The sequence below is a fragment of the Molothrus aeneus genome, chromosome 12 (assembly GCF_037042795.1).
Source record: "Molothrus aeneus isolate 106 chromosome 12, BPBGC_Maene_1.0, whole genome shotgun sequence".
Classification (NCBI taxonomy): domain Eukaryota; kingdom Metazoa; phylum Chordata; class Aves; order Passeriformes; family Icteridae; genus Molothrus; species Molothrus aeneus.
The window spans coordinates 1,062,426-1,077,163 of record NC_089657.1 but is presented as its reverse complement, the minus strand read 5'-3'; the positions used below and the strand labels follow the sequence as shown (position 1 = coordinate 1,077,163).

The 14,738-nt window shown below is 56.9% G+C and overlaps 1 protein-coding gene across 4 annotated transcripts in view; it reads left to right on the top strand.

Annotated features, from left to right (window-relative positions):
- The first annotated feature begins 245 nt into the window (after window positions 1–245).
- GRM7 (glutamate metabotropic receptor 7) overlaps window positions 246–14,738 on the top strand; it is a 196,259-nt gene continuing 181,766 nt past the window's right edge. For all 4 annotated transcript variants that reach the window (XR_010784428.1, XM_066558432.1, XM_066558431.1 and 1 more), the window contains exon 1: window positions 246–757. Coding sequence is in view for 3 of the 4 variants with exons in the window: in XM_066558432.1 (XP_066414529.1) it covers window positions 248–757 (510 nt within the window). In the remaining variant the exon portion in view is untranslated. The remainder of the gene's footprint in view (window positions 758–14,738) is intronic.

Here is a 14,738-nt window from a genome sequence, read left to right as displayed (position 1 = left end):
GGCGGTGCGGCGGGCGCTGCGCAGCGGCGGCGGGCGGGGCGGGGGGCGGGCGGGGGGCGGGCGGCCGGGGCCGTTTAAAGCGGCAGCGGCGCGGCGCCCTCCCAGTGCCGGTGCCGGAGCGCGGCGGGCAGGGCAGGGCAGGGCAGGGCGGCCGAACCCGCAGCCCTCCCCCGGCCACCCCATCCCGGCCGGCCCGGCCCCCGGGGAGCGCGGGGCAGCGCCCGGGGGCGGCGGCGGCGGCATCACCATGGGCCGGCCGGGCAGGGTGCTGCGGCTGCTGGCGCTGCTGGAGCTGCCCTGCTGCCTGCTGGAGCTGCTGCTCGGGGAGGCGGCCCGCGGGCAGGAGATGTACGCGCCCCACTCCATCCGCCTGGAGGGGGACATCACCCTGGGCGGCCTCTTCCCCGTGCACGCCAAGGGCCCCCCGAGCTCCCCCTGCGGGGACATCAAGAAGGAGAACGGCATCCACAGGCTGGAGGCGATGCTCTACGCCCTGGACCAGATCAACAGCGACCCGGACCTGCTGCCCAACGTCACGCTGGGCGCCCGCATCCTGGACACCTGCTCCCGGGACACCTACGCGCTGGAGCAGTCCCTCACCTTCGTGCAGGCGCTCATCCAGAAGGACACCTCCGACGTGAGGTGCACCAACGGCGAGCCGCCCGTCTTCGTCAAGCCGGAGAAAGTAGTTGGAGTGATCGGGGCGTCGGGAAGTTCCGTGTCCATTATGGTGGCCAACATCCTCCGGCTGTTCCAGGTAGGGCCGTGCCGCGGGGCTCCGCCGCTCTCCCCTGTGCCTCTCCAGGTGCTCCATCCGCCTCCCTCCGGAGCAGCTGCTTCCCCTCCCCGCCGCCCTCTCCCTTCTCCACGGTGCGTGGCGCTTTCTGGATTTATCGCCCCATTTGCACGAAGCAATGCCTGAGGGAAAAGAGGAAAGGAAAAAAAAAAAAAAAAGGAAGAGAAGAGGCGCTGGTTGCGCTGGGTTTGCGTTAGAGAGAGCCATGGCTCGGCGGGGATGGATGCGGGCGCACGGATCCCAGCGGGGCACGGCCGGCACCGCTCCCGCACGGAATCCCGGCGGTGCGGGCACGGCTGGCGGGGCCGCGGCCCCGGCCCGGGGGTCGCGGGGGGTCGGGACAGGGTCGGGAGGGGTCGGGAGGGGTCGGGAGGGGCTCTCTCCGGGTGAGCCGGGGCTGTGCGGGGCAGCCCCAGCGCCCAGCGCCCGCCCGGCTCGGTGCCCGCTCCCTCCCGAGCCCGCCGGCCGGAGCGGGGGCAGCGGGGGCGGCTCAGCCCCAGGCTCCGGGGCTCGGGAGGAGCGAGGGATGAGCAGAGCCGGAGGATTACAGAGCCGTGCGTGTGTGTGTGTGTGTGTGTGTGTGGGAGATGCGCTGCAGCGCTGCCCGTTCTCCCCCTCCTCGCCTCTCCCCCGTTCGCGCTGCCATCGCGCCCGTCTCGCCCCCGGCGCCGCGCCTCGCTGGGTGTCGGGCACGGAGATTTGTCACCCCCGCTCATCTCCGGCCCCAGGGCCGTGCGAGGCGGCCATCTGTCCGGCTCTGGCCGGGGTTGGATCCCCCGGGATGAGGGGGTGTCCCCCCGAGATGAGGGGGTGTTCCCCCGGGGCCAGGGTGTTCCCTCGAGATGAGGGGATGTTCCCTCGGGATGAGGGGGTGTCCCCCCGAGATGAGGGGATGTCCCCCCAAGGGCCGGGGTGTCCCCCCAAGGGCCGGGATGTCCCCCCAAGGGCCGGGGTGTCCCCCCAAGGGCCGGGGTGTCCCCCCAAGGGCCGGGGTGTCCCCCCGGGGCGCCGCTGCAGCCGCCGGGCCCCGCAGCGAGCGCCGGGCGCTGCTCGGCAGCGATCGCGGGTGCGGTGACAGTGACAGAAGCGCCACCAGATGCATCGTGAGCAGCGGAGTTCTTCGCTCCCTGTCCTACGCCTTCGCATGCGGAAGGTGGTGGAGGGATTTTTTTTTATTTTTGTGCAGCGGGCGGAGAGATCGCCCGCTTCTCCCAGCTGGAAACTTGTGAGGCTGTCACGGCAGAGCCGCTGGGCGCTGTGGCAGCCGCCGAGCCTCCCCGCTCCCATCTGCTGCCGGTGCCATCCCCGGCCGCGGCCAGCGGGGCCATGCTCCTCGCTCCTCGCTGCCCCGAGCCGTGCCCGGGCATTTCCCCGGTATATTTATTTCACGATCTGACAGCCGCGAGCCGCTCCTTGCCGCGCTCGCTTCCACGGGGGCAGATGGCAGCGTGGCATGGCTGCCGGCTCGGGGCTGGGTGCCCGGCTCCGTGTGTGTGCCCCCACCGTGCCCTGCCTCCCGCTCCCCGGGCCGCCTGAGCCCGGCTCCCGCTGGGCCCCAGCGCCGTTCAGACGCTGCCCGGAGGCTGCAGGAGGCAGCTCTGCCCTCCAGCTCCGAGCCCGCTGCCAGCCCGGGGCACTCCCCGCCGAGATCCAGCTCTGAGGGAAACCGAGGCACCCTTGGGATAATGCCACAGTACCTGCAAAGCCTCTGGTGATACGTTATGGAGTGGAGTTTGTAGAAAATAAGATATCTGGGCAGTTTCTCCTTGTAGAGATATTTATGTAAACTAAATATTTTAATGTGTTGTGACTAAGCATCTGTTCAAAATTGCAATTTAACCAGATCATCCAGAAAGCAGGAACTGGCCCATGCTGAGGGAATTTACTGAATATCTATTTTACAGCTTGGATGAGCTGCCTTGAAGCAGATCTTTCATTCTGTAAAACTGTTCCCTGTTGTCCTCTCCTCCTTCAAAACACAATTTAGAACACGCTCAGCCACAGAGAAATAGAAAATAACTATTTTAGGAGGAGAAGTAGACCTGTTCAACAGCTAAGTGTCATTGTGTGTGGGTGGATGAGAAGCTCTAAGTTAGCGGAAAGAAGAAAACCAAGTACCAATCACAAAAAATCTTGTTAACCTCGGAACTCTCTGAAATTCCTGAGTGTGGCAGCCAGCTTCTTTCTCAGGGGTCACCGTGGGTTCTGCTGCCTGGGGCAGTGGGTGAGGGGAGGGTGGATGGCTCTTGAATGTTTACTTGCATGCCCAAACTGGCTTTTCCCTCCCATCTGGTAGGTAAAGGCTCTGTGGAGGCCCCTGCAAAGAAATCTTGATGGAGTTTCTGCTTCTCCGACAATATCTTGGAAGAGAAGTATTTGTGCTGTGCCTTGATGTAGGGAGCAAATGGGTGTAAACCTGTATATATAGAAATACATAACCCATCCAGGGCACAGCAGGGCTTCCTCAGGCAGCTCCTGCTGCTTCAGGCACTTCTCCCCAGGAGGGACCAGCTCCATGCAGGCTCTTCATCTTCCTCTCTGCATGGGAGGCTGTGCTGGCTGTGCCTGCAGCTCCCTCCCAGCGCAGGGGCTGCGAGCAGCCTCAGCCAGAGCCAACAGGTGCAGCAGCAGGAGAGCCAGGGCCGGGCTCCTCGGGCTGCAGTTCACCCCTGCAGTTACTGCTGCAGGCTTTGTGGGAGCTTTCCTGGGGTGCACAACGATGGGGGGATCTCCATGGCACTGGGGCTCGGCTGTGGTCAGAGCCCCTGCCCTGCACCTCTCCCCTCACTCAGCCCCGAGCTGCTCCTGGGACAAAAGAGCCTGGGAACAGCTGGGGTGTACCCCCAAGGACACCCCCTGGTTCCTCCAGGGCTGTGTGTGGGGCAGGCACAGGGCAGCTGGAACCCTGCCGCTCCCTTTCTGCAGCTGAAGGGCTGGTGCTGACAGAGCCAAATGAGACTTTGGGCTGGTCACTGCTCCTGCTGGCTCCCCAGGACTGTGCGTGGGCGCAGGAATCACCAGGGGGGCAGGATGCCTCATCAGGCCCCCTCCAGCAGGACTGCAGTGAGCTGAGGAGGGCTGCAAGTGCCCAGTGCAAGCTCAGGGTCCGAGGGAGGGGAGGCTGCGCCCCGGGTTCAGTGTCTGCCCCTGCCCAGGGCTCGGTGGGACCTGCTGCAGGTCCTTGGGTTAAAATCATGGCTGAGGAGCACCAGCAGTGGCTGGCCAGAGCAGGGCAGAGCCCACCCTGAGCAGGGTGGAGAGGCCTGGATGTCTGAGTGCAGGGGAGCTCCTCCAGCTTGGCCATGGCTTCCCCAGGGGAAGGGGTTGAGGCAAGAGGTGCCTTGGGCTGGGTTCTTTCTTTTCCATCTCTGTTCTTGAGCTTCAGCCCATCCATAGGAGGTGTGACAGTGCCACAGCCCTCTGTGAGTGCATCCCCTGGGGCTGTGAGTGCATCCCCTGGGGCTGTGCTCCACCCCATCCTGCTGGGAAGGGCTGCCCAGGCAGGGCTGGGGAGCAGGGCAGGTGTGCCCAGCCCAGGGCCTGCCTGTGCTGCAGCCCTGGGTGATGCTCTGGGGGGACCAGCCCTGGGTGATGCTGCAGGGGTTCCAGCCCTGGGTGATGCTGCAGGGGTTCCAGCCCTGGGTGATGCTGCAGGGGGGTTCCAGCCCTGGGTGATGCTGCAGGGGTTCCAGCCCTGGGTGATGCTCTGGGGGTTCCAGCCCTGGGTGATGCTCCATGGGAACCAGCCCTGGGTGATGCTGCAGGGGTTCCAGCCCTGGGTGGTGTTCCATGGGGACCAGCCCTGGGTGATGCTCTGGGGGTTCCAGCCCTGGGTGATGCTCTGGGGGTTCCAGCCCTGGGTGATGCTGCAGAGGGAGACCAGCCCTGGGTGATGCTGCAGAGGGAGACCAGCCCTGGGTGGTGTTCCATGGGGACCAGCCCTGGGTGGTGTTCCATGGGGACCAGCCCTGGGTGGTGCTCCAGGGGACACCACCCTCAGGCTGCTGGAGCGTGCAGGTGGCCCTGCACCAACATTCAAATGTGTCAAAGGCAGGGACTTCTTCCCAACAGAATTCTATCAGTGCACACCAGTTAATGGCAGCCCGGTCATAAATTAAATATCTCTCCTAAAAATAACACCCAAATAATTTGGAAAGCTGCTTCCAAATGCACCAGGGAGTTCAGGCAGGATGTTTTTAGGCTGCTGGTTTTGCTTTGGAGAAAATGCTGTTCCTTTGCAGGGCTGTAGCTTCCCCTACAAATGGAACTCCGTGATCAAACCATGGCCAGGCTGTTTCATACCTTCTGGGAGTAAAACCATGCAATATGGGGAATATCTGACTCCTCTTTTAATGCTGCAAGACTTATTTTTGTGCTCCCTGCACTTATTTTTGTGCTCCCTGCAGACTTCTCCTGACAGGCTTTAATAATGAACAAATTACTGCTTCAAGTTTGTGTCCTCGGTGGATACAATTTGAAAGAGTCAATCAAGAATAATTTTGTTCTTGTCTAAATCCCCGTGGGATTTCATCAGGGGTGGCTCTGGTGGCCCAGAGGGGGCTGTTCCTGAGCCCCTCCAGGGAACTTTGCAGCAGAGTGGGCTGAGGCAGTGCAGGGAGATTGGGAGTGTAAATTGGAACATCCCTGATCTCCCTGGGGGTGTTGGCTGCCTTTCCTTCCTGCCGAAGGAGGAAGATGACAGTTGCAGTCCTGCCTTCTGCTCCAGACACAGTCATCACAAAAATGAGATTATTTGGAAAGGAAGGGAGCTTAAAAGTGCAGCTCTGAGTTGGATGCTGCTCTTTTCTTGCAAAATGCACTCGCCTTTGCCAGGCTCTCTGGGGGAGGCTGTGGGGCTGGGGATGGGATGGGAGGGGATGGGATGGGATTGGGATGAAATTGGGATGGGGATGGGGATTGGGATGGGATTGGGATGGGATGGGATGGGATGCGATAGGATGGGATTGGGATTGGGATGGGATGCGATGGGATGGGATTAGGATTGGGATGGGATGGGATGGGGATGGGCTGGGGCTGGGGTTCAGCTGCTCCAGGGAGTGAGGGCAGCTCTGGACCCTGCTCCTGCTGGGAATGCTCCTCGGGCACAGGGAGGATGGGCAGGGCTGTGTGAGAATTACAGAACCATGTGTGCTCCCCTGGTTCCATCAGATCCCTCAGAAGTGTTTGCTCTCTGATGAATTCCACGCTGCTGAGCTGGCCAGTGTCTAGAAACTCCTTGGAATTCCCAGGAAAATGTCTGCAGTCTGGTTGTGCCTCCATCCCTTAGTTTCTTGCAGGAATGTGGGGTTTGGGCCCGTTCCATGGGAGATAATTTCCATTCCCAGCCCACGTTTGAGCCCCTCCTCTGACCTTGCCCTGAGGAGCTGCTGGGGAGGTTTCATTGCTGGAATGTACCTGGGCTCTCACTGGGGCTTGGGAGGAAAACTCCCACATTTCAGCAGTGTTTTCCCCTGGATGCTAATTTATTGGAACTCCTGACCTGATGGGTGCATTTTCCTCTCCTCACTTCAAACAGGACAATACTTTTTAGGCAATGGAGTAATGATTCATTTTAGAGAAGATATTTTAGGAAACTCCACATTTTTCAGTTTCTCACATAGAGAATGCAACAAAAAGCTGAAAATAGGAAACAGAAACCTTTAATTCTTTGCCTCCTCTCAGAAAAAGGGGTTTTTGTGTTCTTTAATGAGCTTTCATTTCAGCAGCCTCTATGTATTTGTCCTTGTTGGTAGTGAGGCCCTGATGTGTGTCAGCACCTGAGCCATGCAGGGCTGTGCCTCAGCTGGGAGGCTGCTCCAGAAATGTGGGATCTGATTTTCCCTGTATAAATAAAAGGCCAGGAATATCCTCCCTTCAGGAATTCCACATGGGGAGTCACTAATGAGAGGCTGGAGGTGCTGTGAAGGTATTTTTCTGGAACACTGTGTTTTGGAGGTAAAATTCATTTTCTCGACAAGGCGGAATTCAATTTGAGCAATAATCTTGGCTCTTAATCTGTTTTCAAGTGTCTCTCTTGAGGCAGGAGGGACTGCAAAGGGTCATTTGGAAGGAGAGCGGCTCTGCCAGGAGAGGGATGCTCGTCCATGGAGAGGGAGGGATGATGGGCAGAGGATTCAGGGGTAATTGGGGCTGGAACAAGGGGTGCAGGAACAGCGAGAGCAGATTTCCAGCAAGTTCATTTGTGCAATTCCCCATTTACTCTTTGAAACAAAGTAAGGTGACCTCTCTGGAATGACAAATGGAGGGATCATTTCAAGGCATTAATTTTTATATAAGAATTATTGATCTGCTTTGGAATCTCATAACAGTAATACTACAAAACTACGTGTACTCTGTTCCATATTTTATTCTATTAAATGAGTATTGCTTGAAGGCATTAAAAGCATCCAGCACAATACTCTGTTTCATAAGATCAGATGTTGTTATTTCTATTTATAGTGGTATTCAAATTAATCTCAATGAGTGACAATGCTGAGTGTCCCAGACACTGGACCATGATGAATTTTATCATAATATTGGGAGATACCAAGCATGTAATGAAGGCAGTTTGGAGAGCATGGAATCCAATATAGCCAGGCCATTAGTGTGCTCAGAGGGTACCCAGGCAGAGAGAGCTAAAGGAGAACAAGGATTTCCAGAGCTTTGCTCCTTCCTGGTGATTCATGAGCTCCTCCCAGGCCCTTCTGCTGAAGGCAGTGCAGTTGTTCTGAGCCACCACCACCACTTTAATGGCAACAAAGCCTGCTCCTGCTCCTGCCTGGACCATGGACAGCAAAGGTGGTGGCCCTGTCCCACCCGGGTCACAGCTCCCTCCTGGCTGCCCCTGGCTGGAGTGAGCCCAGCCCTGAGCCTGCAGAGCTCTTCAGCCCTGGCTGCTGCCCCAGGAGCAGCCCCTGTCAGTTCTTGGGCTGGGCAGGAGCTCCTCGGTGTCCCCAGGGCCACCATGGGCTGTGTGTGCCCTGTTCTTTCAGGGGATGCAGGGTGGGTACAGTGGGTGCTCAGGCTGTCCAGATCCATGGGCTGTGTGTGCCCTGTCCTTTGGCAGCTCAGGGGGTGTTATGGGGCTGTCCCCCTCCATGAGCTGTGTGCCCCCTATTTTGGCAGCTCAGGGCACACAGGGTGGGTGCAGTGGCTGCTATGGGGCTGTCCCCTCCATGGGTGCCCCATCCTTTGGCAGCTCAGGGCACACAGGGTGGGTGCAGTGGCTGCTATGGGGGTGTCCCCTCCATGGGTGCCCCATCCTTTGGCAGCTCAGGGCACACAGGGTGGGTGCTGTGGGGGTGTCCCCTCCATGGGTGCCCCATCCTTTGGCAGCTCAGGGCACACAGGGTGGGTGCAGTGGCTGCTATGGGGCTGTCCCCTCCATGGGTGCCCCATCCTTTGGCAGCTCAGGGCACACAGGGTGGGTGCAGTGGCTGCTATGGGGGTGTCCCCTCCATGGGTGTCCCCTGTTCTTTGGCAGCTCAGGGCACACAGGGTGGGTGCTGTGGGGCTGTCCCCCTCCATGGGTGCCCCATCCTTTGGCAGCTCAGGGCACACAGGGTGGGTGCTGTGGGGGTGTCCCCTCCATGGGCTGTGTTTTGGAGCAAAGCCTTTTGCAGCAGAGCCGGTGTCAGGTGCAGGATGAGGCACCTCGGGCACACCTCAGCTTCCCCCAGGGCTCCCACCCCTTCTGGGGGCACAAAGTGCCCCTGGCTGACAGAGGGCACCCCAGGCCCCTGTGGCTGAGGCTGTGGTGCTGAGGACAGTTCTGCTGTGTCATTTGGGATCTGGAGAGCATTAAGATGCTGGGTGAGCGCTGGGCATTCTCTTCTCCCTCAGCTGTCGGGTGATGCTGGTCGGTGCCTCCCTTCCCAGCCCTTTGAAACGAGCTTGGCAAATGTTCCCAAAGCCCTGGGACGTGCTCCTGGCTGGAGATCACCCCTGGGCCCTGGCAGCAGCGGGGCACTTGGGCTGCCCGGCCTCTGACTGGCACTGGGAAGAGGAGAAGCCTGGAGACCTCTCCCTGCCAGTGCCCTGCGCTGCCTGAGGTGCTGCAGGTCCAGTGTTTGCACATTCAGGGCACATCCAACAGCTCTATTTTGGTCTGGCTTTTTGGGAAAAGGATGGGCTGAGCTGTGGGGGTGGAGGGGAGGGTTTGGAGCAGGCACAGGTCACAAGATTTTGTCCTGATGATGGTTCTGCTTATGTCCCTGAGCATGGTTGTATATGTGGGGATAGATGGATAGATAGATGGATAGATAGATAGATAGATAGATAGATAGATAGATAGATAGATAATTGATAGATAGATGGATAGATAGATAGATGGATAGATAGATGGATAGATAATTGATAGATAGATAGATAGATAGATAGATAATTGATAGATAGATGGATAGATAGATAGATGGATAGATAGATAGACAGACAGGAATGTCATTGTTGTGCATTCTTACACTGTAAATGTGAGCTGTTTCTCTGAGGGCTTGCTCAGGGCCTGGGCTGGGAACGAGAGGGCTGTGCTAGGCTGTGCTGGGTGAGCAGAGGATGGAGCACCTTTGGGTGAGCCCTGGCACCTGTTTGGCTTTTTGGTCCTGCCTGCCTCACGTTAAGATGATGTTAGGGCCCAGAACAATCAATCATGGGTGATAAATAGAGAAAAGATGTGGCTTAGGAATCCTGGGCCACCTCAGAGGCTTCAGCAGCACCAGCAGCAGGCTGTGCTGGGGCTGGGCTGCTCTGGGTGGGGAGAGGGAAGGCAGGAGAGGCTGAAGCTGCTGGGAACTAGGCAAGAACGTGGGGAGGCTGGTGTTGGCTCTGCAGGGTGAGAGGGGCTGGGGGAGGATGCTCTGCAGGAACAGCTCTCCAGAGCCCCTGCAGCCGTGCCAGGGGTGCCAGCAGGGCCAGGGAGGGCACAGCCCAGACAGCTGGCACGCTGCCTTAGCCCAGGGCAGTGCCCTGCTGGGGCTGCTGGGCACTGCCAGCTCTCAGGCTGGGCAGTCTGGAGCTGCCTGGCTGTGGTCCTGGAGCTGTTTGGGTGTGTGATCCTGGATCTGCCTGGGTGTGATCCTGGAGCTGCCTGGCTGTGGTCCTGGAGCTGTGATCCTGGGTGTGTGATCCTGGAGCTGCCTGGGTGTGATCCTGGAGCTGTGATCCTGAATCTGCCTCGGTGTGATCCTGGATCTGTCTGGGTATGAAATCCCGGATCTGTCTGGGTGTGTGATCCTGAATGTGTCTGGGTGTGTGATCCTGGATCTGCCTGGCTGTGATCCTGGATGTGTCTGGGTGTGATCGTGGATGTGTCTGGGTGTGATCCTGGATGTGTCTGGGTGTGTGATCCTGGATGTGTCTGGGTGTGATCCTGGATCTGTCTGGATGTGTGATCCTGGATCTGTCTGGGTGTGTGATCCTGGATCTGTCTGGGTGTGTGATCCTGGATCTGCCTGGCTGTGATCCTGGATGTGTCTGGGTGTGTGATCCTGGATCTGTCTGGGTGTGATCCTGGATCTGTCTGGGTGTGATCCTGGCAGTGTGATCCTGGATGTGTCTGGGTGTGATCCTGGATCTGCCTGGGTGTGATCCTGGAGCTGCCCTGCTGGGTGTCAGAGCAGAGCCCTTGTCCCCATGGATGTCCTGGCGTGCTGGGACAGCATTTGCTGGTTTAGAAGCACCTCTGGCTACCCTAGCTTGGTGCTGAGATAATAACAGCCAGGTAAATCTAATGGGGGGCTGGAACTGAACCCTGGGATTTAATGGCAGCTCCCAGAGCACAGACAGCATCTCCCCAGCAGAGACAGCCCTGAGTGCCTGGAGTTATTTCCCATGTGGATCCCACCAAAACCCAGTCCTAATGGATAGGATCAAGGCCAAATTCCATTTAATAAAAAATGGCAGGAATAACTACAAAAATAAAGACAAACTGTCAGCTCAGATTTGGCAGGAAGTTGTTATTTTTGCAGGAATAAAATTCAGCACTAATAGAGATGGTTTAGTGATTTTTAAAGCAGGTAATTTTGTGGAAGGACTTGAATGCACAGAAATTATATTGACAATAAAAATTAATTAAACGACTTTTTGTGGGTTTGTAGTTTTTCTATCTGACAGCAGTACAGAAAATCTCCAAGTAACTGGATGATCCTTAAGGTCCCTTCCATCCCAACCCCTTCCATGGATGATGATGCAAAGAAAATCATCTTTTTGAGATGTGTCTGCTGTGGCTACTGTGGAGGATTTGCAAAGGAGGAAAAGATGTTTTGATTCCCCAGCAAGCCCTGGACAACAGGAATGGACAACGGGGATGGACAATGGGGATGGACAATGAGGATGGACAACTGGGATGGACAATGGGGATGGACAATGGGGATGGACAACGGGGATGGACAACGGGGATGGACAACGGGAATGGACAACGGGGATGGACAACGGGGATGGACAATGGGAATGGACAGTGGGGATGGACAACGGGGATGGACAATGGGGATGGACTACGGGAATGGACAATGGGAATGGACAACGGGGATGGACAACGGGGATGGACAACGGGGATGGACAACTGGAATGGACAACGGGGATGGACAACTGGAATGGACAACTGGAATGGACAACGGGGATGGACAACGGGGATGGACAACGGGGATGGACAACTGGAATGGACAGTGGGGATGGACAACAGGCACGGACAACTGAAATGGACAACTGGAATGGACAATGGGCATGGACAACTGGCAGGGGCTGCCCAGGGAGCTCTGCAGTGCCCATCCCTGCAGGTGTCACCTGGAGGTGGCACTCAGAGCTCAGGGCTGGGCACAAGGTGGGCATGGGCACAGCTGGCACTGCCTGGGCTGGGCGGGCTGTGCCAGCCTCAGGGAGCCTGGGATTCTCTGCACCGGGAGCTCCTTGCCTGTTTCATCTCCTGCAGCAGAATGGTGGTGTCCCAGGTGAAGGGCTTTTGGCCTTCACAGGATTTTGGGAGCTGGAACAAAAAGATGAATTTTCCATCTGCCTACAGGGCCCAGGGTGGCAGCAGCCCCGAGGGAGTGACAGCTTGTGTGCTCTTGTTTGGCCAAACTGGAAATGTGGAAATGAGCAATGGCCTGGGGCTTTCCAGCCCCATGGAGGATCCCAGGGCAGCTGCTCAAATCCTTCCACAACGCACCAGGATCTCCAACACCTCAGTGTGAAACAGGAGCACAGCAGAGGCAACGGAGTCCCTGGAAAAGCCACTTTCCTTCTTCAGGAATATTTCAGTGATGTGATAAACTGTGAAGAGCATTAAATCCATGAAGAAATGAAATAAATCCCAAATACAATTTTTCCTACCTGTGAAAAATGTATTTTGCTGGGGAATTGAATTGTTGTTAAAAAATGCCTCCCACCCCTGTGCTTATTTTCTCAGGAAGAATCTCCTTGCATTTCAGGAGAGAATGAAACAACTCTGAGTGCAGAAGCACTGAGGAATGGGGCTGAGAACTCATCTGTAAAATGCCCGGCTCAAGCCCAGCCCAGCCTGTGCTGCTCCAGCTGGCAGGGAAAGGCTGGAGGTGCCTCCTCAGCGGTGCCTGCCATGGCCCTGCTCTGACAAACCTGGGCATGGGACAGCCAGGGGTGGCTCTGGGTGTGCTCCTCTGCTGGAGCCAGGAGCTGAGCCTGGCTCTGGACCTGCCCAGCACCTTGTGCAGGACATGGGGCACTGGGGCTGTTCCTTGGACTCGTGGGACCAGGAAGGCGTCGCCCTGTTCTTCTCAGCCTTCTGATGTTCACAACGAACTTTCTCACTCATTTTTCTCTAAATCATTATTATTATTATTAAAAATAATAATATCATTATTATTTTTATTTATTATTTTATTCTCCTCCTCCTTTTCTGGAGGAGGAGAAATTTGATGGACTGTTGGTTTGTCCAGTGTCATTGGAGAGGTGGTGCTGTCATCTCCAATGCACTGTCACTTTTGAAAATCTGTAAATGTTAGAGTCAGAAATGAACTGCCCTTCTTATCACCTTAGAGATTCCGGGGTCTGCAGGTTGTATTTTGTGTCCTACAGTGACAGTAAGGCTGGAAGAGACCTCCAGGGTGAAGTGCAGCCTTTGGAGTGGACCTGGGGCTCCTCTGACCCCCAACACAGCCTGCAGCAGGAGCAGCTGGGAGGCTCCATCCCTGCTCTAATCGAGAAGCAGTTGTGGCAGTTCATTGCACTCTGCTGGGGCCAGACTGCTGCTGTGTGCCACTCTGTCCAGCAGTGATGGACAGACTTCAGGCCATGCTTTACTGGTAGACACTGCTTTGCTCTGCCTTGGCTGCTTTCTCACAGTGCATTTTCAGCAATCAGTGTGTGTGCTGCGCTGTTTGTGCTTCTCCCTCTTCCCAGAGCAGCTGGGGCTGCCCTGGATCCCTGGCAGTGCCCCAGGCCAGGCTGGACACTGGGGCTGGAGCACCTGGGACAGTGGAGGTGTCCCTGCCATGGCAGGGGTGGCACTGGGTGGGATTTGGGGTCCCTCCAACCCAAACCATTCTGGGATTGCGTAGCCCAGGAGCCGGTGGCTGCCCTGCAGAGCTGCTGGTGCCCTGAAGGGAGCCTGGCAGGGAGGTGCCCAGGTGCTGGGTGAATTCCCTGGCATGCTGAGCACAGGGCAGGGCCATGCTCAGGGAAATGACAGCCCGTCACTGCACTGAACAAAACACTCAGGAGCTGGAGCAATTTAAAAATAGAAAGCAGGGAGCAAATGGCCTGGCAGGGAGGCAGCACTGGGAGAGCTGGGATTGGCCCTAATGGGCTCAGGCTGTGCTGGGCATGGAGGGCTCTGAGCTGCAGGGGGGAGCACAGGGACTGCTCCTCCTGGAGCAAAGCTGGTTTTATTCCTAATTTGGACTGAGAACTCGCCCAGGCTTGTCTGGGGGCATGAGGGGCTGCTGGTGCTGGGCTGGAGCTGCTTCTCCTGGGGTAGTGGGGAGCAAGGGCAAAGCCAGGGCTGCTCTGGGACCTGCTTTACATTGCAAAACCCAGGAAATCTGGCAGGCCTGGGCTAGGCAATACCTGATTTCAGAGAGCAGTGCATGACCTGACTCCTGCCTGCAGCAGGTGAGTGCTTGCTGTAAGCCCAGGGAAGCAGCAATGTGATTTTTAGCTGATTTTTATCCCACTCTGGGGATAAAAGCAGCCCCAGGGACCTGCCAGTGCCCAGGGATGTGTGGCAGATCCACAGGATCAGGGTCTGCCGTGCCTGTGCTCAGCTGTGGGGGAGCTCCTGCAGCCTCAAACTTGGCAGGTTCATGGGCAGAACAGAAAAACAAGGTAAAAAAACATTTTTTTTTCTTTGCAGGTTATTTTTTCCCCTTCATCTTTCTCCCAGTGCTCATATAAATCAAGCAGAATGTGGTACAACTGGAATCTGTTTTCCTTAACAGTTGGCAAAGCGGTGTCTGTGCTATTGAACCTGAATCCTTTGGCAGAAGCCAAACCCACAAAGCCCTTCCCGTTTTATTTTAAAGCCATGCTGCTCATCCTCGTTCCAGGCATCACAGATATAACAGATATATTTGGAAGACATTGTTTGGGGTTTTTTGATCTATGAAATACAGCCTGTCATAGGAATGGGTGTGTAACTCAGCAGAGCTTGTGTGGGATGTATAAATCCTTCCCAGTGAGGGCTCTGCTAAGGATTTGTCTTGGGAAAGGTGACCAGGAAGGGTTTGACCTCAACCAGGGCCTCTCCCTGCCCAAATAAGCACTAAAAATACCCAAATTATTGCAGTGGCAGTGCATAAAGGGCTGGGCTTTGCCTGGAGTGGATTTGTCAGCACAAAGGCAGGGCCCTTGCCTTGGGCTTTGGCCCGTGCTCCTTCAGGGCCAGACACGGAACCATCCTGGGAGCCACCAGCCCCCTTTGCTCCCAGGGCTTTGCAGGGCACGTTCTGCTGGCATGTGGCAGTGCTGTGAAGTG